The sequence below is a fragment of the Cherax quadricarinatus genome, chromosome 31 (genome assembly GCF_038502225.1).
Source record: "Cherax quadricarinatus isolate ZL_2023a chromosome 31, ASM3850222v1, whole genome shotgun sequence".
NCBI classification, from domain to species: Eukaryota; Metazoa; Arthropoda; class Malacostraca; order Decapoda; family Parastacidae; genus Cherax; species Cherax quadricarinatus.
Genome location: NC_091322.1, coordinates 32,661,256 through 32,682,566, shown reverse-complemented (window position 1 = coordinate 32,682,566; position 21,311 = coordinate 32,661,256). Strand labels below are relative to the sequence as shown.

The 21,311-nt window shown below is 39.1% G+C and overlaps 1 protein-coding gene and 1 pseudogene across 2 annotated transcripts; both read left to right on the top strand.

Moving 5' to 3' along the window:
• The first annotated feature begins 3,941 nt into the window (after positions 1-3,941).
• On the top strand, positions 3,942-10,556 carry LOC128696376 (uncharacterized). Of its 2 annotated transcripts, none has more exons than XR_011392668.1 (3): positions 3,942-4,151; positions 8,540-8,603; positions 9,267-10,556. XR_011392668.1 is itself a non-coding variant. In XM_070090321.1 (3 exons), exons 1-3 carry the CDS (start codon positions 5,601-5,603, stop codon positions 9,389-9,391), a joined length of 435 nt encoding a protein of 144 aa, XP_069946422.1. In that variant the 5' UTR covers positions 4,199-5,600; the 3' UTR covers positions 9,392-10,556. The 2 variants fall into 2 exon arrangements, 1 of the variants encoding a protein (XP_069946422.1); XM_070090321.1 differs by lacking the exon at positions 3,942-4,151 and adding an exon at positions 4,199-5,846.
• Positions 10,557-16,693: 6,137 nt separating this feature from the next.
• On the top strand, positions 16,694-17,726 carry LOC128688241 (NADH-ubiquinone oxidoreductase chain 1-like; annotated as a pseudogene).
• Positions 17,727-21,311: the final 3,585 nt, after the last annotated feature.

Genomic DNA, 21,311 nt, shown 5'->3' with positions numbered 1-21,311 from the left:
CCGCCAAAAATAGTGATAACGCCCAACACCATGACGAGATACATGAATTTTTTCTGAAATTCCATATTTAAGTATTTCTTTTTAATGGAAACTAGAAAACAAGAGAATAATAATTTATAATATCTCCAGCCACAATAATGGTCAAAATAAAATATATGAGAAATATAGTGACCCTCGAATCTTGTTGTTCTGTCCTTGTGTATAGTAATGGTGATGTATGTGATGAATAGTGATAGTGAAAGATGCATAATGATGGTGATATACGTTGTGAATAGTGATGGTGATATATGCAGTGAATAGTGATAGTGAAAGATGCATAGTGATGGTGATATATGTGATGAAGAATGATAGTGAAAGATGTAGTGATGGTGATATATGTGGTGACACTGGGAGGTGCACAAGTCTTAGTGTTTATATAATTACACGTACAAATAATAATAATAATAACATCAATAAAAACAACAACAACAACAACAACAATAATAATAATAATAATAATAATAATAATAATAATAATAATAATAATAATAATAATAATAATAATAATAATAATAATAATAATAATAAAATCACTATATGTCCTCTTATAACTCTTACGAGTTTAAAGCTCTTTTCGAAAAATAAAAAAAAACATTTTTGACCAACAAAAAAGACTTGATTGAAAGGGTATAAGGTCCTATTCCTCAACAAAAGCTCTGTGGGACTTGTGACTTTGATGTTGACTTTGATCTTGGTAGCTGGGAGGCCTGGTCTTGAAGGGAGCAGGAACTTGGTAGCTGGGAGGCCTGGTCTTGAAGGGAGCAGGAACTTGGTAGCTGGGAGGCCTGGTCTTGAAGGGAGCAGAAACTTGGTAGCTGGGAGGCCTGGTCTTGAAGGGAGCAGAAACTTGGTAGCTGGGAGGCCTGGTCTTGAAGGGAGCAGAAACTTGGTAGCTGGGAGGCCTGGTCTTGAAGGGAGCAGAAACTTGGTAGCTGGGAGGCCTGGTCTTGAAGGGAGCAGGAACTTGGTAGCTGGGAGGCCTGGTCTTGAAGGGAGCAGGAACTTGGTAGCTGGGAGGCCTGGTCTTGAAGGGAGCAGGAACTTGGTAGCTGGGAGGCCTGGTCTGGGAGGGAGCACCAAGGGTGTTCACACTACCCAAAACCCTTTACTATTATAATGTTTTAAAACATTTTTCTTATTACGGTGAATTTGTGGTTGTCCATGGTGTTGTGCATTCTGGACTGGTGGTTTTACTTTGGGTTTTGCATCATTATGGAATATTTGCTTGTATGCTGGCTGAACGTCTATTTTCTGTGGGGTCTCGCCTCTTGGACCAGTCAACACATGGCCGGCCAGCATCAGAGCTCGTTTTTCGTAAGCTTTATTTTTAAAAACTGCAAAGCCATACCCACGATGACCTCTGACTCTTCGTGGCATCATGAATTTGATTAAACCACCGGATTTTTTTAGAAGCTGTTTTACAGTCCTGTACCTGCACAAAGTGGGTACATTGGTTACAAAAACTCCATACCCTGTAGGGTTGGGGATTGTGATGAGTTTCAGGATGGTGATGGGTTTGGGGATGGTGATGGGTTTGGGGATGGTGATGGGTTTGGGGATGGTGATGGGGTTGGGGTTGCGGAGGGTACTGGGGTTGGGGAGGGGTGTTGAGGTACCTGCATCATCAGTGGTAGCAGGTACTAACTCACCACTCACCACTGTGTTACTGGTGCTAGTAACTGTTAGTGGCTTGAGAAGCCTGGTACGGAAGAATCGCCAGATGTAGTACAAAACTCCTAACACTGTCACAACCACCCACAGAAGAACCAGCATCGCCTGGGAGGATGAATTATCCCGGCAGGATTCTTTCATGTCCTGCAAGAAAATCTCCAGCTCCTCAACATCCTTACTGGCTTGGTACAATCTAAAAATGATTCCCAGAACAGGCCAGGAGTTTGGTGCCCACCAAGGGCTCTCCTGGCTTTCAGGGAGCTGTAAGGGGGTATAATTATCACAATTAAATATTATCCCCATCCCAGGGATCCCGCAAAATTTCTGAGAAAATGATTTACAGGCCCAGGAGGCTTCCTGGACCTCCTTTTGGAGTCGCATTCGGTCCTCTTCCAGCTCCTGGACCCACTCATCAAAATAACAATATAGTCCGCCAAAAATAGTGATAACGCCCAACACCATGACGAGATACATGATTTTTTTCTGAAATTCCATATTTAAGTATTTCTTTTTAATGGAAACTAGAAAACAAGAGAATAATAATTTATAATATCTCCAGCCACAATAATGGTCAAAATCAAATATATGAGAAATATAGTGACCCTCGAATCTTGTTGTTCTGTCCTTGTGTAAAGTGATGGTGATGTATATGATGAATATTGATAGTGAAAGATGCATAATGATGGTGGTAGATGTTGTGAATAGTGACTGTGACAGATGTGTTGAATAGTGATAGTGATAGATGTAGTGAATAGTGATGGTGATATATGTGATGAATAGTGATAGTGAAAGATGTATAGTGATGGTGATATATGTGGTGAATAGTGATAGTGAATGATGTGGTGATTAGTGATAATGATAGATGTAGTGAATAGTGATGGTGATATATGTAGTGTATAGTGATGGTGATATATGTAGTGTATAGTGATGGTGATATATGTAGTGTATAGTGATGGTGATATATGTAGTGTATAGTGATGGTGATATATGTATAGTGATAGTGATATATGTATCGTGATTGTGATATATGTAGTGTATAGTGATGGTGATATATGTTTAATGATATACGTATAGTGATATATGTAGTGTATGACGAAGAATTATTGGGGCTGTGACTGAGGTGTATAAATGGAAAACAGGAATAACGGGGATATAAATAATGTGGTCAAAGTGCGTAACCAAGACAGAACTCGCAGCCATGATATCAAGTTGTTAATATTTAGATTCAGAAAGGATATAGGAAAGCAATGGTTTTTTAATTGAGTTGTGAATGAGTGGAACAAACTCCAGAGTACCGTCATTGAAGCTAAAACCTTGCATAGTTTTAAAAATAGGTTAGATAAATATATGAGTGGGTGTATGCGGGTGTGAGTTGGACCTGACTAGCTTTGGCTAGTAGGACTGCTGTAGTGATGGTTTTTCTTAATGTTCTTAAATTCCAAGGACGCTAATGGACATCCAAATGATCTCAATGGAAATCTCAAGCACTAATGTACATCCTCAAGGCCACTGTGGTCCTACGACCATGGTGTTCAGCCAGACGGTCATAGGACCGTGGTGACCCAACAACATAAAGGACCAACCAGACGGTCCTAGGACCGTAGTGACCACACAAAATGAAGGTTCAACCAGACGGTCCTAGGACCGTGGTGGCCACACAACATTAGTGTTCAATTAGACGGTCCTAGGACCGTAGTGACCACACAACATAAAGGACGAACCAGACGGTTCTAGGACCGTAGTGACCACACAACATAAAGGACCAACCAGACGGTTCTAGGACCGTAGTGACCACACAACATAAAGGACCAACCAGACGGTCCTAGGACCGTAGTGACTACACAACATAAAGGAGCAACAAGACGGTCCTAGGACCGTAGTGACCACAAAACAAAGGACCAACCAGACGGTCCTAGGACAGTAGTGACCATGCAACCAGACGGTCCTAGGGCCGTAGTGACCATACAACCAGACGGTCCTAGGACCGTGGTGACCACACAACCAGACGTCCTAGGACCGTTGTGACCACACAACCAGACGGTCCTAGGACCGTAGCGACCACACATCCAGACGGTCCTAGGACCGTGGGGACCACACAACCAGACGGTCCTAGGACCGTGGTGACCACACAACCAGACGGTCCTAGGACCGTAGTGACCACACAGCCAGACGGTCCTAAGACCGTGGTGACCACACAACCAGACGGTCCTAGGACCGTGGTGACCCTACAACCCAACAATAACAATAACTACAGACTCAGGGCGGGACGTTCTTCTTCACTTGTTGCAATCTTTGCATGATAGCTGTTGATCATGCACTAGCAGGAACTTGAGACAACTGCAGCTGCAACAAAGTGCAACATTACAAGTGTTGTGTTGAAAATTGAGCGGAAAAACTGACATAAATAAGAGCCTAGAGGGAAGGCTTTTTTTTGGCTGGTGGTAACTCGAACGAATTTTGTATTGGGGGGGGGGGGGTTGTTGCTGTACGTCCCTTGCGGGTTTAGAGCTTTGTTATGATTATAATCGTGTGGGGTTAGGGGAATTCGTTGAGGTTGGATTGGGTGGTTTGAGGTTACTATGGAGGTGAAGCGTAGGCCTCGGGGTAGACCTAGGACGAAGCGGATGGTTGTCAGGTCTAGGCTGGACGAGCTAGACATGGTGTTGTGGCTGTGGTATCAGCAGAAGTATGAGGAACAGCGGGATGCGCCAGTCTATGGATGGATGATCTGCGACAAGGTCAGAGTTCTGCGGGAAATTGAGGATGACAGAGATGGTGTTGTTTTACCCCGGTTGGCTGGAGTCGTTTGGATCCCGTCATGGTATTACCGCCAGGAAGAACTTTAACAGAGAGAAGTGTTCTGCCGGTGAAGTCGACGGCTACCAGAGTCAGTTTGCCGAACTGGTGACCGGACGCCAGTTGACGGCAGACTGGGTGTATAACATCAACGAGACCAGATTATTTTGGCACAGGTTTTCCTCGGGGAGTCACAGCCGCTACGGAGAATCACAGAATTATGAGGATCGACTGACTGCTTTGTTGTGCAAATGCTGCCGGTATGCACTGCTGTAAATTAATTGTGATAAGCAACAGTATTGAGCCTAAAGGTCTGAAAAAAACTTCTGATCATCTATAGGGTTCACAAAGATTCTTAAATAAATCAAGTTCTGTTTCAAGATTGGTTTTATAATCATTTTGTTCTTGAAGTCAAGAAAAACTTCATCAAGACGGGTCGTCCAGAAGACAGTACGGCGCTATTGTTGCTCGACAAAAGTAACGCTCACCCTAGGCTGCAAGATTTATGCAGAAGTAATGTCTTTGCAGAGTTCTTGCCTGACAGTAAAACTGGTTTAATACAACCGATGGAACAAGCTCATTACACGAAAACTTTTATACAGAGGTTAATCACACACAATGGAAGTATGGAAGAATTTAACAAAAGTTTCACCATTAACGAAGCAATTTCTGATACTACAAAAGCTTGGGAACTTGTTACAAATTCAGGTTTGAAAAAAAGCTGGAGAAAACTCTGGCCTGACATTTCTTTTATTGATTCCGACGACGAGGAATTTGAAGGTTTTAAACCAAAGAGAATAAATAAGAGGAACTCTGTGAAACAAGAAATATTAGATGACGTTAAAGTTATCAAGGCTCCAGAAGTGAAGAAAATGTTTGAGTCAGAGAACCTGGAAGAGTCCATTGATAAGTGGCTAGACTGTGACGATGCTGCCCCAACAACAGATCGTCTAACTGATGATGACCTGATTAGCATTATTGAGAATGCTAAGTAGAACGTTGAGAGCGATCCCGATGATTCTGATGGTCACGAGGAAATTCCTCCACCGACCCTGAAGGAGAGTTTGAAGAGTGTGAAAGATCTGATATGTCTCATGGAGTCCAAAAACAAATTTTCCCCGGAACAGGTCATTAGTCAGTACCAGATACAGAAGACACTTCTGTCAGTTAAGATAAAAGCACTCAAAAAACAGTCCTTAATTAAAAAAAGGCAAAGCTTGAAAAAGCATAATAAAAAGCAAACCTTAAAAAAGCCCATTAAAAAACATTCAAAACGAGCACGACGCCCTCGGTCCCGTCCAGCACGAAGTGCTACTAGTTCTACCACATCACTTTCTGTGGTGAGTAAAGCTGTGTGACCCTTGAGGGTTTATCACTTCTGATTGTTATAATATTGCGAGTAAATGTTAAAACAACACTGCACTGTATAGGATGGAAGTTCGTATTTAACAATATATTTTTTTAATTAACACATCAGCCGTGTCCCACTGAGGCAGGTGACCCAAAAAAGAAAAAAAACCTCCATCATCATTCACATCAATAACAATATCTCTCCGAATGGTTTTTTTTTCAGTACTTGGCAGTGTCCTCATTGCCCTACTGAAGTCTCCCAGCTCAGGCTGATAGATTTCAACACCTAAGTTTATTTAGACACATAAGTACACATACAGGAAAGAGTAAGGTTATGAGGATAACAAAAAGATTAGGTGATGAAAGATTGAATATCAGATTGGAGGGAGAGAGTATGGAGGAGGTGAACGTATTCAGATATTTGGGAGTGGACGTGTCAGCGGATGGGTCTATGAAAGATGAGGTGAATCATAGAATTGATGAGGGAAAAAGAGTGAGTGGTGCACTTAGGAGTCTGTGGAGACAAAGAACTTTGTCCTTGGAGGCAAAGAGGGGAATGTATGAGAGTATAGTTTTACCAACGCTCTTATATGGGTGTGAAGCATGGGTGATGAATGTTGCAGCGAGGAGAAGGCTGGAGGCAGTGGAGATGTCATGTCTGAGGGCAATGTGTGGTGTGAATATAATGCAGAGAATTCGTAGTTTGGAAGTTAGGAGGAGGTGCGGGATTACCAAAACTGTTGTCCAGAGGGCTGAGGAAGGGTTGTTGAGGTGGTTCGGACATGTAGAGAGAATGGAGCGAAACAGAATAACTTCAAGAGTGTATCAGTCTGTAGTGGAAGGAAGGCGGGGTAGGGGTCGGCCTAGGAAGGGTTGGAGGGAGGGGGTAAAGGAGGTTTTGTGTGCGAGGGGCTTGGACTTCCAGCAGGCATGCGTGAGCGTGTTTGATAGGAGTGAATGGAGACAAATGGTTTTTAATACTTGACGTGCTGTTGGAGTGTGAGCAAAGTAACATTTATGAAGGGATTCAGGGAAACCGGCAGGCCGGACTTGAGTCCTGGAGATGGGAAGTACAGTGCCTGCACTCTGAAGGAGAGGTGTTAATGTTGCAGTTTAAAAACTGTAGTGTAAAGCACCCTTCTGGCAAGACAGTGATGGAGTGAATGATGGTGAAAGTTTTTCTTTTTCGGGCCACCCTGCCTTGGTGGGAATCGGCCAGTGTGATAATAAAAAAAAAATAATAAGTACACATAAGTACAATTATCATACATAATAATAATAAGAATCATAATAATAATAATAAGCATAATATTTTATTTCAGCATGATACAATATTTGTACAGAGATGGCTGACATTTATTTGTATATACAGAAAGCCCATAGTTATGTAGAACATTTATAATAATAATAATAATAATAATAATAATAATAATAATAATAATAATAATAATAATATTGATAATAATATTTATTTCAGCACAATATGTTGTTCATTATGTTCCACCCACTGGTGAGAAATGGCTCATCTGGAACATCAAAAAGAGGTCCTGTATGTGTGGGACCCTCCTGTAAAATTTTTTATTTATGTGGTACAAAATATGTAATATACCACGTGTAGTAAAATACATAAAGCCACTAGTATGTAATTCATTTTGTGCAAACTAATTCTAATGCTTAAAGATTACTTTAGATTTAGATGTAGAGTAGCGGCACACTCCTGGTGTATTCAGTTTTGCGAAAAAAAACCAAAAAATACACTGGTTTCTGTTCTCCAGTAGACAAATTTCTTTTTCCAATCATAGTATTTTGTCGAAGGTTCAACTCTGGCAGTGATTTTGACACCATTTATGCATTCTGTAAGTTAATTTAAGTACAGGTACACATAACTACAATTATTATACATAATGTAAATTACCCACTAAGATAACACAAAAAAAAGTCAGAGGGACTTATATCCATTAATTAACGACAACCTCCCTCCAATGGCATTGGATAAGCTATGATCCGACGTATCCATGAGGCCATTGGACTGGTTACATGTACCTCATTCTCCTCATCTTTCACTGCTCTTTTCTGTATTGGACTGAAGAAGCCACTGGCTGGTGAAGCATTTCCTCAATCAAGGTTCCCAAATGTTGCACAAGTGCCATGTTTTTCAACCTGTGGATTTTCCAAATCATTTACATCATGCAGATTTAATAATGGTGTAATCTTGATGGAAAGTAAATGTGCAGCCAGTAGGGATAACAACATGATTACCAGTTAGCAATCTCCATTCAGCAGTTTAGGATAATCCATGATCTGACTTATTCTTGAGATTTAACCCTTAAACTGTCCAAACATAGATCTACATTCACACATGTAACGCTCCGAACATAGATCTACTTTTTTTTACATAAGCATGTAAAATCGAACATAGATCTATGTTTGCAGTGCTATGCGAGTGAACGTAGATCTACGTTTGAACATTTTAAGGGTTGACAATGCTAGAATTTTATCATTCATATTTCGACATTTCAGAAAGCCACTGTTGGCAATCTCCATCCAACAGTGCTGGGTAATCCATGATCCAACTTATCCTTCCATAATCAATTATCTAGTGGAGCTGGATAATTGATGATCCAACTTATCCTTAAGATTTAACAATGCTGTAATTTCAAAATTCATATTTTGACACTTTCAGAAAGGCGATGTTCATGAAGATCCCAAAAACCACAATAAGGGCAACTTGATTGACGGGAAAGATGGTAAGTTGTAATTAGCTTGTTAAACGTAATAGATTGTAGGGAATTACCAAGTGTGAGCTTACCTTAATCCAGGGATTAGCAGGTGGTTCTTGACTTACAATGCAGTTATGTACCGACGAACCCATCGCACATTGAAAACATTGTAAGCTGAATATGAATGCAGCCTCTCCTCACTTACTGACGTACTCATTTACCGATGCCTCGGACTTACGATGGGTTCTCTGACCACTATGCATACCTAAATAATATATATCAGAGTGGATTTCCTCTATTCTGTTTATTACAATATACAGTACACTACTGTATAAACATTTAAAAATATACCAGAAATGTTATAAATGGTGCAAAGGTGACATTAAAACAATATCAAAGATGGCTGACACAAACTCACTACCATTATAGTATGTATGCTCCTTACTTAGTGACAAATTCGTTTACCGATGTGGTCTTAGGAACAGAACTCCGTCGGTAAGTGAGAAGAGACTGTATATAATAAATAAGTAAATAAATAACTGCTGTCACTGGAGAGTAAATAAATGAATACAAATTAAGGACTTGCTGCTTTCATGTTGGGTAATTATCTTTAGTTTAATCTCCAAAGCAATTGCTGCCACACCATCGTAAAGTTGAAATATCACTGATAAGAGTATTGTATTTCCAAAGGTGTGCCATGCTCTGTCTCGGCGAGGAAGAACTCTGCCAAGTTCAGCAACTTTAAGACACCAGGTGTAAGCAACACTTGTCTCAAACCAACAGATGAGAATGACTCATGTCAGACCAGTGGATGAGAATGACTCTCATGTCAGACCAGCGGATGGGAATGACACTCATCTCAAACCGGCAAACAAAATTCACAGCCGTTTGAAACGGAAGATTGACATCCAAAAATCATCCACCAAAAAAATGCGAGTGAGGCCATCGCCGGTGAGTTATTTTGCCAACTCCAAGTCGTTAACTGTCAATAATCTCTGGCAAAGCTTCCATTTCTATTTTGTCACTAGAACTACTCTCTCTCAACTTTTGACTACCACTGTCACTTCTGACACTACTTCTGCCACCAGCCTTACCACTTCTTTGTCTTCTTCTCTTGGTCCTGTCCCTCTTTCCCTCATATATACAGAAAGTCCTCAACCTACAAACACGTTGAGAGTCTTCTGTATTGTGTATATCATTATTGTGTACATCATTATTAGTTATTATTATACACAATACATAAGGCCCCAATGTGTTTGGAAGTCAAGGACTTGCCATACTGGCTCCCTCTTTCTCTTTTGCTAGTGTAATTTGTTAATGGAGTGAAACGTCGTCATAAGGTTCTCTCTCCTATGTGTGGGTTATTTGTGTATACTTCCCTATATACCTGGAGGGTGTTTTGGGGGTCAATGCCCCCATGACCCGGTTCATAACCAGGCCTCGCGGTGGATCAGGACCTGATCAACCAGGCTGTTACTATATCCAGTATTGAATAGCACTTACTATAAAGACATTGTCACTTGCAAAAAATAGTCAAGACTGTGTAGAGAAGCTTTATAATAGAGCTTATGGGTCCCTCTCCATGTGCGATTTTTTTAGAAATTTCCCATGTCACTTTCATCCCGAATCTAGGGAACTCCTTTCTGGAATCATTAGCCTCATTTTTGGAACTTGTCTTGGTTGAACAATAACATGTTAATCGCTTGGGAGTAAGAGAATTATGTTGGTGCACCATGGTGGACTGAAATGTTCCCATGAGGCACTGTGGGGGGCCAGAATTTTTAGCATACTTAGCACACCTACTGTGAGGACCCATTTTCTTATGCTTAGACCTTGCAGGCCTCTTGCACCGAATTTGAAGGTGCTATGATTTATATGGTACAGACACTTATATCACTGATGTAAATCTACCAAACTGACAGTTTAAGGGCTAATATTCTATAATAAATAATAATAATAATAATAAATATCTTTATTAACTACAAGTACACGTATATGGTATACTGCCCTAGCTGACATCAGTGACATACTACTACAGTGATACCGCTCATATCCGAACTATATGGGCTGAGACCGGTTCGGAAATTCGGAGTTTCCGGATACATGAGGGGGGGGATGCACATCTGTACTGTTATATCGCCATCTGTACCCCATCATATTGCCATCACCAATGGCGTAGTAGGTGTAAAAAATGAGTCCAACATCGTCTAGCGGTAGGACCAGCCACTCTGGGCTCGAATAACAGCTTTTTCCCCAGCCTTGGACCAACCTGCATCCACATGCGACAATATTTCCCTCTTATTTTTTTCTAGAGTAAGCACATTCCTGGCCCTCTTTGGTGCCATACACAAGATAGCTAGGATAGAACACAGCTGTAATAATGCTAAAAGGTAGGCAAAGAATGCATCTCCTAGTTGCCAACTGGTACACTAAAATGCGTGCCAAGTTTGATTCAGCCTTCTGCTATATCCGAATGGCTGTTCGGATGTTTCGGTAATAATTTTAGAATTTTGCCCTTTCTCAGGGCCTGTTTGAATATTGATGATGTTCGGATAATGGCAGGCTGAACATGTGAGGTATCACTGTATATAGAAAGCCGCTTGTTATGCGCATCTCCTAGTTCTCAACTGGTACACTAAAATGCGTGCCAAGTTTGATTCAGCCTTCTGCTATATCCGAATGGCTGTTCGGATGTTTCGGTAATAATTTTAGAATTTTGCCCTTTCTCAGGGCCTGTTTGAATATTGGTGATGTTCGGATAATGGCAGGCTGAATGTGTGAGGTATCACTGTATACAGAAAGCCGCTTGTTATGCAGAGCATTTCAGGCAAATTAGGTTAGTTTTGTCCCAGTATGTGACCCACACCAGTCAACTAACTCCCAGGTACCCATTTTACTGATGGATAGTTCAGATAATTTAAATTTCTTGATTTTCGAGTAAAAAACGGTTAATAAACGAGTTTAGTGCTGAATTAATTAAGATATAACCTACTAGTGTAGTGATGAGAATAAGAATAAATATTGCATGATCGTGGAAGTATGTTAATTGTTCCATAAGTGGGGAGGCGCTGTCTTGAAGTCCTAAACATCCTCATGTTGGCATTTCTAAAAGAAGGTATTCCTTCCTAGTAGGAGCTTAAATCCTATACATCTATCTGTCATTTTAGATACAGTGGACCCCCGCATACCGTTGGCCTTACATAACGTTAAATCTGCATACCGATACATTTTATCGCTAAGATTTTGCCTCGCATACCGCTAAAAAACCCGCTCAACGCTGTTCGTCCGAGACGCGTCTAATGTGCGGCCTGAGCCAGCCTCACATGTTCTGCCGGTGGCATTGTTTACCAGCCAGCCTCCGCGGTAACATCCAAGCATACAATCGGAACATTTCGTATTATTACAGTGTTTTTGGTCATTTTATCTGCAAAATAAGTGACCATGGGCCCCAAGAAAGCTTCTAGTGCCAACCCTACAGCAATAAGGGTGAGAATTACTATAGAGATGAAGAAAGAGATCATTGATAAGTATGAAAGTGGAGTGCGTGTCTCCGAGCTGGCCAGGTTGTATAATAAACCCCAATCAACCATCACTACTATTGTGGGCAACAAAATGGCAATCAAGGAAGCTGTTCTTGCCAAAGGTTCAACTGTGTTTTCGAAACAGAGATCGCAAGTGATGGAAGATGTTGAGAGAGACTTATTGGTATGGATAAATGAAAAACAGATAGCAGGAGATAGCATCTCTCAAGTGATCATAAGTGAAAAGGCTAAGAAGTTGCATCAGGATTTAATTAAAAAAATGCCTGCAACTAGTGATGATGTGAGTGAACTTAAGGCCAGCAAAGGTTGGTTTGAGAGATTTAAGAAGCGTAGTGGCATACATAGTGTGATAAGGCATGGTGAGGCTGCCAGTTCGGACCACAAAGCAGCTGAAAAATATGTGCAGGAATTCAAGGAGTACATAGACAGTGAAGGACTGAAACCTGAACAAGTGTTTAATTGTGATGAAACAGGCCTGTTTTGGAAGAAAATGCCAAGCAGGACCTACATTACTCAGGAGGAAAAGGCACTCCCAGGACATAAGCCTATGAAAGACAGGGTTACTCTGTTGATGTGTTCCAATGCTAGTGGTGATTGCAAAGTGAAGCCTTTATTAGTGTATCACTCAGAAACTCCCAGAGCGTTCAGGCAAAAGAATATCCTCAAGGCTAATTTGTGTGTGCTGTGGAGGGCAAACAGTAAGGCATGGGTCACTAGGGACTTTTTCTATGACTGGTTACACCATGCATTTGTCCCCAATGTGAAAGATTACCTAACTGAAAAGAAATTAGACCTTAAGTGCCTCCTGGTGTTAGACAATGCCCCTGGTCATCCTACAGACATGGCAGAGCGACATGAGCTTCATTAAGGTGAAGTTTTTTGCCTCCTAATACCACTCCTCTCCTGCAGCCCATGGACCAGCAGGTTATTGCAAACTTCAAAAAACTGTACACAAAAGCTCTGTTTGAAAGGTGCTTTGTAGTGACCTCAGAAACTCAACTGACTCTAAGAGAGTTTTGGAGAGAGCACTTTAATATCCTCAATTGTGTAAACCTTATAGGTAAGGCTTGGGAGGGAGTGACTAAGAGGACCTTGAACTCTGCTTGGAAGAAACTGTGGCCAGAATGTGTAGACCAAAGGGATTTTGAAGGGTTTCAGGCTAACCCTGAGAGGAGTATGCCAGTTGAGGAATCCATTGTGGCATTGGGAAAGTCCTTGGGGTTGGAGGTTAGTGGGGATGATGTGGAAGAGTTGGTGGAGGAGGACAATGAAGAACTAACCTCTGATGAGCTGCTAGATCAACTTCAACAGCAAGAGGCCAGACCTGAGGAAACTGGTTCGGAGGAGGGGAGAGAGAAATTGAAGAAGTTGCCTACTACAAAGACTAAGGAAATCTGTGCAATGTGGCTGAAAGTGCAAACCTTTATGGATGAAAATCACCCTCACACAGCTATTGCAAGCCTTGCTGGTGACTATTACACTGACAATGTTGTGAAACACTTTAAGGAAGTCATAAAAGAACGAGAGGTACAGGCCACTATGGACAGATATGTTGTGCGACAGAAGTCCAGTGACTCTGAAGCTGGTCCTAGTGGCATTAAAAGAAGAAGGGAAGTAACCCCAGAAAAGGACTTGACACCTCAAGTCTTAATGGAAGGGGATTCCCCTTCTAAACACTAAGACTCTCTCCTCCTCCCATCCCATCAATCATCACCAGATCTTCAATAAAGGTAAGTGTCATGTAATTGTGCATGCCTTTTTCAGTTTGTGTGTATTAAAATTAATATTTCATGTGGTAAAAATTTTTTTTTTCATACTTTGGGGTGTCTTGCACGGATTAATTTGATTTCCATTATTTCTTATGGGGAAAATTCATTCGCATAACGATAATTTCGCATAACAATGAGCTCTCAGGAACGGATTAATATCATTATGCGGGGGTCCACTGTAATTAGAAATTAGGGGAATTTCTGCGTACCTATGATCAGCAGGAGGGTGAGGGTGCTGTCATTCAATTGATGAAGGTAGGAAGGCTGGTGAGGTAATATTATGTTTTGATATAAAAGCTTCTCAAACAATAATTATGAATCAGAAGACGGCTACTAGCGAGATAAGTGATCCGATTGATGAAACAATATTTCATGATGCGTAAGCATCGGGATAGTCCGAATATCGTCGTGGTATGCCATTTAATCCTAGGAAATGCTGGGGAAAAAAAGTTAAGTTAACTCCTAGAAATATAGTAAAGAAATGAGGTTTTAACCACGAAGGGCTCAGAGAAAATCCAGTAAACAAGGGAAATCAATGGACAATGCCTCCAAAAATCCCAAATACGGCTCCTATAGATAGGACGTAGTGGAAATGGGCTACAACATAGTAGGTGTCATGAAGAATAATGTCGATTGAGGAGTTTGCTAAAATAACTCCTGTTAAACCGCCTACTGTAAATAAGAAAGTAAATCCTAGGGTTCACAGAAGTGAAGGCGTGTATGAGAATTGAGAACCTTGAAGAGTTCTTAATCATCTGAAGATTTTATTTCCCGTTGGAATGGCAATAATTATGGTTGCTGATGTGAAATATGCTCGAGTATCAACGTCTATACCTACGGTGAACATGTGGTGGGCTCACACTAGGAACCCTAGAATCCCAATTGCTGTTATGGCATAAATTATTCCTAGTGTTCCAAATGCTTCTTTTTTACCTGATTCTTGTGTAACAATATGCGAGACTATGCCGAAAGCTGGGAGAATTAAAACATAAACTTCGGGGTGTCCAAAAAATCAGAATAAGTGCTGGTAAAGAATAGGGTCACCTCCACCAGCTGGATCAAAGAAAGTAGTGTGTAAATTTCGGTCTGTAAGAAGTATAGTAATTGCTCCTGCTAGAACTGGAAGGGATAGAAGAAGAAGCACCGCGGTAATAAAAACGGACCATAGAAATAAAGGTATTCGATCTATGGTTATTCCCCTTGTTCGTATGTTGATTGCTGTAGTTATAAAGTTTACAGCTCCTAAAACTGAGGAGACCCCGGCTAGATGCAAGGAGAAGATTCCAAGATCAACTGATGCCCCAGCATGAGCAATTGATGCTGCTAGAGGAGGGTAAACTGTTCATCCGGTTCCAACACCCCTTTCTACTATTCCTCTTGTAAGAAGAAGAGTGAGAGAAAATGGTAGAAGTCAAAATCTTATATTATTTATTCGAGGGAAGGCTATATCAGGTGCTCCAAGCATAAGTGGAACTAATCAGTTCCCGAAACCTCCGATCATAATCGGTATAACTATGAAGAAAATTATTACGAAAGCGTGGGCTGTAACAATTACATTATAAATTTGATCATCCCCAATTAATCTTCCTGGTTGACCAAGTTCGGCTCGAATAATCAATCTTAGTGAGGTACCTACTATACCAGATCAAGCTCCAAACACAAAGTACAAGGTTCCAATATCTTTATGATTTGTTGAAAAAAACCATCGTTGCGTTAGGCTTTATAGTGGAAAAAAGACATCAAATTGCAAATTTGAAGATGTAGAGATTACTAAAGCTTAAGGAAAAATAAATTTTCATAGTATAGGTAGCAATACTACATGAGCAGTTCTATCAAAACTGTCCTTTTTATCAGGCACTATACTTATAAGAGAAGTTTGAATTAATAGTGAATAAGCTGTTAATTAATATTTAATTTAGGACAGTATTCTTAGAAGAATAAATGTAAAACTGGGGATAATTGTTTACCCAAATAGGTAGGGGAGGGTTTAAAAGTTTGATTCTTGCTTGGACTTTTATTTTATAGTTAGTGTACATGCATATCTTAGTGGGTAGGGAATCAAAAAATTAAGATAATTTATGATGTAACAAAATAGTTTTGTTATTCGCAGTATGGAAGATTAAATATTAGATTAGGATTTGATTTAGTAAATTATAAAAAACTTGATGAAATTTTGTGCCAGCAATCGCGGTTAGACTTAAAAGCTTAGTAAAAGTATTTTAGTTTAGGTTATTCTTATATTTTAAGGGTTAAATTGAGATTTATAACAATAAAAGGTGAAATTGGTTTATTGAGGGTAAATAGAAGTTGAATTATAAAGGGGAAGAGGCCTGAAAATTAAGGTATAAACCAGGATTAGATACCCTGCTATACTTAAAAGGTAAAAAATAAAACTTGAATATTAGTAGATATGGTCTTTAAATTCAAAGAATTTGGCGGTATTTTACTCTTGTTAGAGTAACTTGTTCTGTAAATGATACAACACGAAGAATCTTACTTACTCTTGTTTAACAGTTTGTATACCGTCATTATTAGATAACCCTTATTGGGGAAGTTATTGAAATTTAAGAAGTTAAAGTATATTAGATCAAGGTGCAGTTTGTGGGTGAGAAGAAATGGGTTACAATAAAATTTATTTATACGTATCAGTGATTGAATAGTTTCTGTGAAGGAGGATTTAATTGTAACATACAATTTAGTAAGTTAGTGTGATATGAGAACTAAAATATGTACATATCGCCTGTCGCTTCCATTTAAGGTGGAATAAGTCGTAACATAGTAGGTGTACTGGAAGGTGTACCTAGAATTAAATTTACTTTGGCAGAAAATATGCGTTAGATTTAGAATTTAATTATATAGAAAATATTCTATAAGTAAAAGCATTGAGGGATAATGCTGTGATTGTTACAGTTGTGAGATATTTAATGTTGATGGTTTGTGTATTAGTTGGGGTGGCATTTGTGACTCTTCTGGAACGTAAAATTTTAGGTTACATTCAAATTCGTAAAGGCCCAAATAAGTTAGGTATTTTAGGATTACTTCAACCTTTTTCGGATGCCGTGAAATTGTTTATAAAAGAACAGAATTCACCAGTAATGTCTAATTTTTTACCTTATTATTTATCACCGGTATTTGGTTTATTTAGTGCTTTAATTTTGTGAAGGATTATTCCGTATGAGTTAGGGTTAGTAAATTTTGATATAGGTGTATTATTTTTTTTGTGTTGTTTAAGATTAGGGGTCTATCCTTTAATAAGAGCTGGGTGGGCTTCCAATTGTAAGTATTCTTTGTTGGGGAGTCTTCGTGCTGTAGCACAAACTATTTCATACGAGGTAAGATTGGCTTTAATTTTATTATCTTACGTTTTTTTAGTTAGAAGATTTAGGTTTATGGAGCTAAGATATTATCAAGAAAGAATGTGATTTATTTGATTGACGTTCCCACTGTCTATGGTTTGGTTAGGTTCTTGTTTGGCAGAGATAAATCGAACTCCTTTTGATTTTGCAGAGGGGGAATCTGAATTAGTTTCTGGATTTAATACTGAATACATATAGAAGAGGAGGGTTTGTGTTAATTTTTATAGCTGAGTATGTCAGAATTTTGTTTATGAGTGGAGTGTCTACATTATTATTTTTAGGGGGGAGAGTTTTAAGACTAGGATTTTATATAAAATTGGTAATGGTTAGGTTTGCATTTATTTGGGTGCGGGGAACTTTACCGCGATTGCGATATGATAAATTAATGTATATAGCTTAAAAAAGATTTCTTCCTATATCTCTGAATTTTTTAATTTTTTTTATAGGAATAAAATTAATTTTAGTTTAAACTAAATTTATAAATTGGTGGATATTGGAAAAAACTTCCTTTAAATGTTTTCAAAACATTTGTTTTAAATAAACTAAATAACCATTCTAGGAGTAAGTCTGTTAAAAGGGTGATTAAAGGGTTAATGATATAGTAAGAAAAATAAATACAGTGGACCCCCGGTTAACGATTTTAATCCGTGCAAGAGGGCTCATCGTTATGCGAAATAATCGTTATGCGAATGAATTTTCCCCATAAGAAATAATGGAAATAAAATTAATCCGTGCAAGACGCCCAAAAGTATGAAAAAAATTTTTTTTTACCACATGAAATGTTAATTTTAATACACACAAACTGAAAAAGGCATGCACAATTACATGACACTTACTTTTATTGAAGATCTGGTGATGATTGATGGGATGGGAGGAGGGGAGAGCATTATCTTCTTACTGTTTAGAAGGGGAATCCCCTTCCATTAGGACTTGAGGTAGCAAGTCCTTTTCTGGGGTTACTTCCCTTCTTCTTTTAATGCCACTAGGACCAGCTTGAGAGTCACTGGACCTCTGTCGCACAACAAATCTGTCCATAGAGCTCTGTACCTCCCGTTCCTTCAAGACTTTCCTAAAATGGGCCATAACATTGTCATTGAAATAGTCACAAGCACGGCTTGCAACAGCTGTGTCAGGGTGATTTTCATCTATAAAGGTTTGCAGTTCAACCCACTCTGCACACATTTCCTTAATCTTTGAAGTAGGCACAATGGATTCCACAACTGGCATAGGCTTCTCAGGGTTAGCCCCAAACCCTTCAAAATCTTTCTTAATTTCCATACTAATTCTCACCCTTTTTACCACAGGGTTGGCACTAGAAGCTTTCTTGGGGCCCATGGTCACTTATTTTCCAGAAACAGCACCGAAAATACTGTAATAATACGAAATATTCCGAGTGTATGCTTGGATGTTACCGCGGAGGCTGGCTGGTAAACAATGGGACGGAGCGGCACATGTGAGGCTGGCTGAGGGCACATTGGACGCGTCTCGGACGAAAATCGGTATGCGGGTTTTTAATCGGTATGCGCGGCAAAAATTTTGCGATAAAAGTAATCGTTATGCGGAAAAATTGCTATGCGATGCCATCGTTATGCGGGGGTCCACTGTAATAGTAAGGGTTTGTCCTGTAAAAATATAAGGATCTTCTACAGGACGTGCTCCAATTCATTTCAATAAAATGATTGTGGAGACAAGAGTTCAAAATAGAAGTTGGTTAAAAGGATAAAAAGTTAGACCTTGAAATTTTGATAAAGAGGTGAAGGGAAGGAGTCAAAGAATTGCTACTGATAAATCTAAAGCAATAACTCCACCTAATTTGTTTGGAATAGATCGAAGAATAGCGTATGCAAATAGAAAATATCATTCAGGTTGGATATGTACTGGTGAAACCAGAGGATTAGCCGGAATAAAATTATCAGGATCACCAAGGAGGTATGGATTTAAAAGAGTTAGGAGAACTAAGATTATAAATATAACTAGAAATCCTACAATATCTTTAAATGTAAAGTAGGGATGAAAGGGAATCTTATCTAGAGAAGAGGCCACTCCTAGAGGGTTGTTAGCCCCGGAGTGATGAATAAATAAGATGTGGACAAGTGTAGCCGCAGCGATTAAAAATGGTAAGAGAAAGTGAAATGTAAAAAATCGAGTTAGGGTAGCATTATCAACTGCGAAACCTCCTCAAATTCATTGAACTAAATCTGTTCCAATATAAGGAATGGCAGAGAATAAGTTTGTAATAACGGTGGGGCCTCAAAATGATATTTGCCCCCAGGGCAGAACATAACCGAGAAAGGCGGTAGCTATTGTTATAAATAGGATCAGAACACCAACTCTCCAAGCGTGGAAAAGGGTAAATGACTCATAGTAGATACCTCGACCGATATGAGAATAAATGCAGATAAAGAAAAAGGAGGCCCCATTTGCGCGAATAATTCAAAATAGCCATCCGTAATTCACATCACGACAGATGTGTGCTACATTCGAAAAGGCTAGGTCGATGTGTGAAGTAAAATGAATGGATAAAAATAATCCAGTTGCGATTTGAGCTACTAGGCATAATCCTAAAAGAGACCCAAAATTCCAAAAAATTTAAATGTTGCTAGGAATTGGTATGTCTACAAATGCGGAATTAGCGAGTTTAAATAATGGATGGGATTTACGTAAAGGTGAAGTCATAAGTTTTGTGAAGGTGAAGGTTAAAGTAATTTAAAGAAAATATAGATATATGATGATATTAGGAATCAAAGGTCTTAGGTTGTTAGTTATAGTTTTTTGTGGGTTCTGAGCATTTATTTCGAATCATAAGCATTTACAGTGGACCCCCAGTTAACGATATTTTTTCACTCCAGAAGTATGTTCAGGTGCCAGTACTGACCGAATTTGTTCCCATAAGGAATATTGTGAAGTAGATTAGTCCATTTCAGACCCCCAAACATACACGTACAAACGCACTTACATAAATACACTTACATAATTGGTCGCATTCGGAGGTGATCGTTATGCGGGGGTCCACTGTACTAAATGTTTTATTAAGATTGGAATTTATTATATTAAATGTGTTTGGGGTTATGAGAGTTTACACGGCTAGGGTTGGTTTGGAGGGTGTATTTGTAATGTTTTTTTTAGTTATGGTTGCGTGTGAAGGGGCCTTGGGTCTATCTCTATTGGTTTCTATTGTTCGTTTGCATGGTAACGATTATTTTAGGAGATTTGGTATTTTAATATGTTAAAGTTTTTGGTATTTAATTTGGTTTTGATAAGATTTGTGATGAATTGAAGGTTGGTTCAAATTGGTTTGTTGGTCATATGCTTTATAATAAATCACGATTTTTACTTTTTTTGTAGGGGTTATATAATAGGGGCTGATTATCTAAGATATATTTTGATTGTATTAAGAGTTTGAATCATTATGTTAATAGTTTATGGAAGAACGATAGTAAAGAAGATGGAGAATTTTTATGCAGGGTTCTTGTCAGTGAACTTAATTTTGTTATTAGTTTTAATTTTAACTTTCAGGTCAGTAAATTATCTAATGTTTTATATTAGATTTGAGAGGTCGCTAGTTCCTATGCTAGTATTAATTTTAGGTTGGGGATACCAACCTGAGCGAATTCAAGCTGGAATTTACATACTATTTTATACTTTATTTGCTTCATTACCATTGTTAGTTTCTTTGTTAAGGTTATATAAAAGTATGGGGAGACTAAATATGGGGCTATTGGCAGGAATAGTTGGCTATCAAAGTGCCAGCGTATTGTGATATTTTTGCTCTGTATTTGCGTTTATAGTTAAATTACGTCTGTTTATATTTCATTTATGATTACCTAAGGCCCATGTGGAGGCCCCAGTTGCAGGATCAATAGTACTGGCTGGAGTGTTATTAAAGTTAGGGGGCTATGGTTTGATTCGGATTTTAGGGGTGTTTTCGGAGGTTAATAAAATATTTTGTTGGATGTGAATGAGCCTTGGAATTTTAGGAGGCGTTGTTAGGTTTCTTCAACACGCAAGTTATACATTTGTATCAATCAAATAACATATTACTCGGGAAGAATTTTCCAGTAAATCCTA

Coding starts and splice junctions, on each gene's coding strand:
- LOC128696376 (XM_070090321.1), top strand. CDS start 5,601: ATGGAGTCCAAAAACAAATTTTCCCCGGAACAGGTCATTAGTCAGTAC. Junction 5,847..8,539: donor CTACCACATCACTTTCTGTG/GTGAGTAAAGCT, acceptor TGACACTTTCAG/AAAGGCGATGTTCATGAAGA. Junction 8,604..9,266: donor CTTGATTGACGGGAAAGATG/GTAAGTTGTAAT, acceptor GTATTTCCAAAG/GTGTGCCATGCTCTGTCTCG.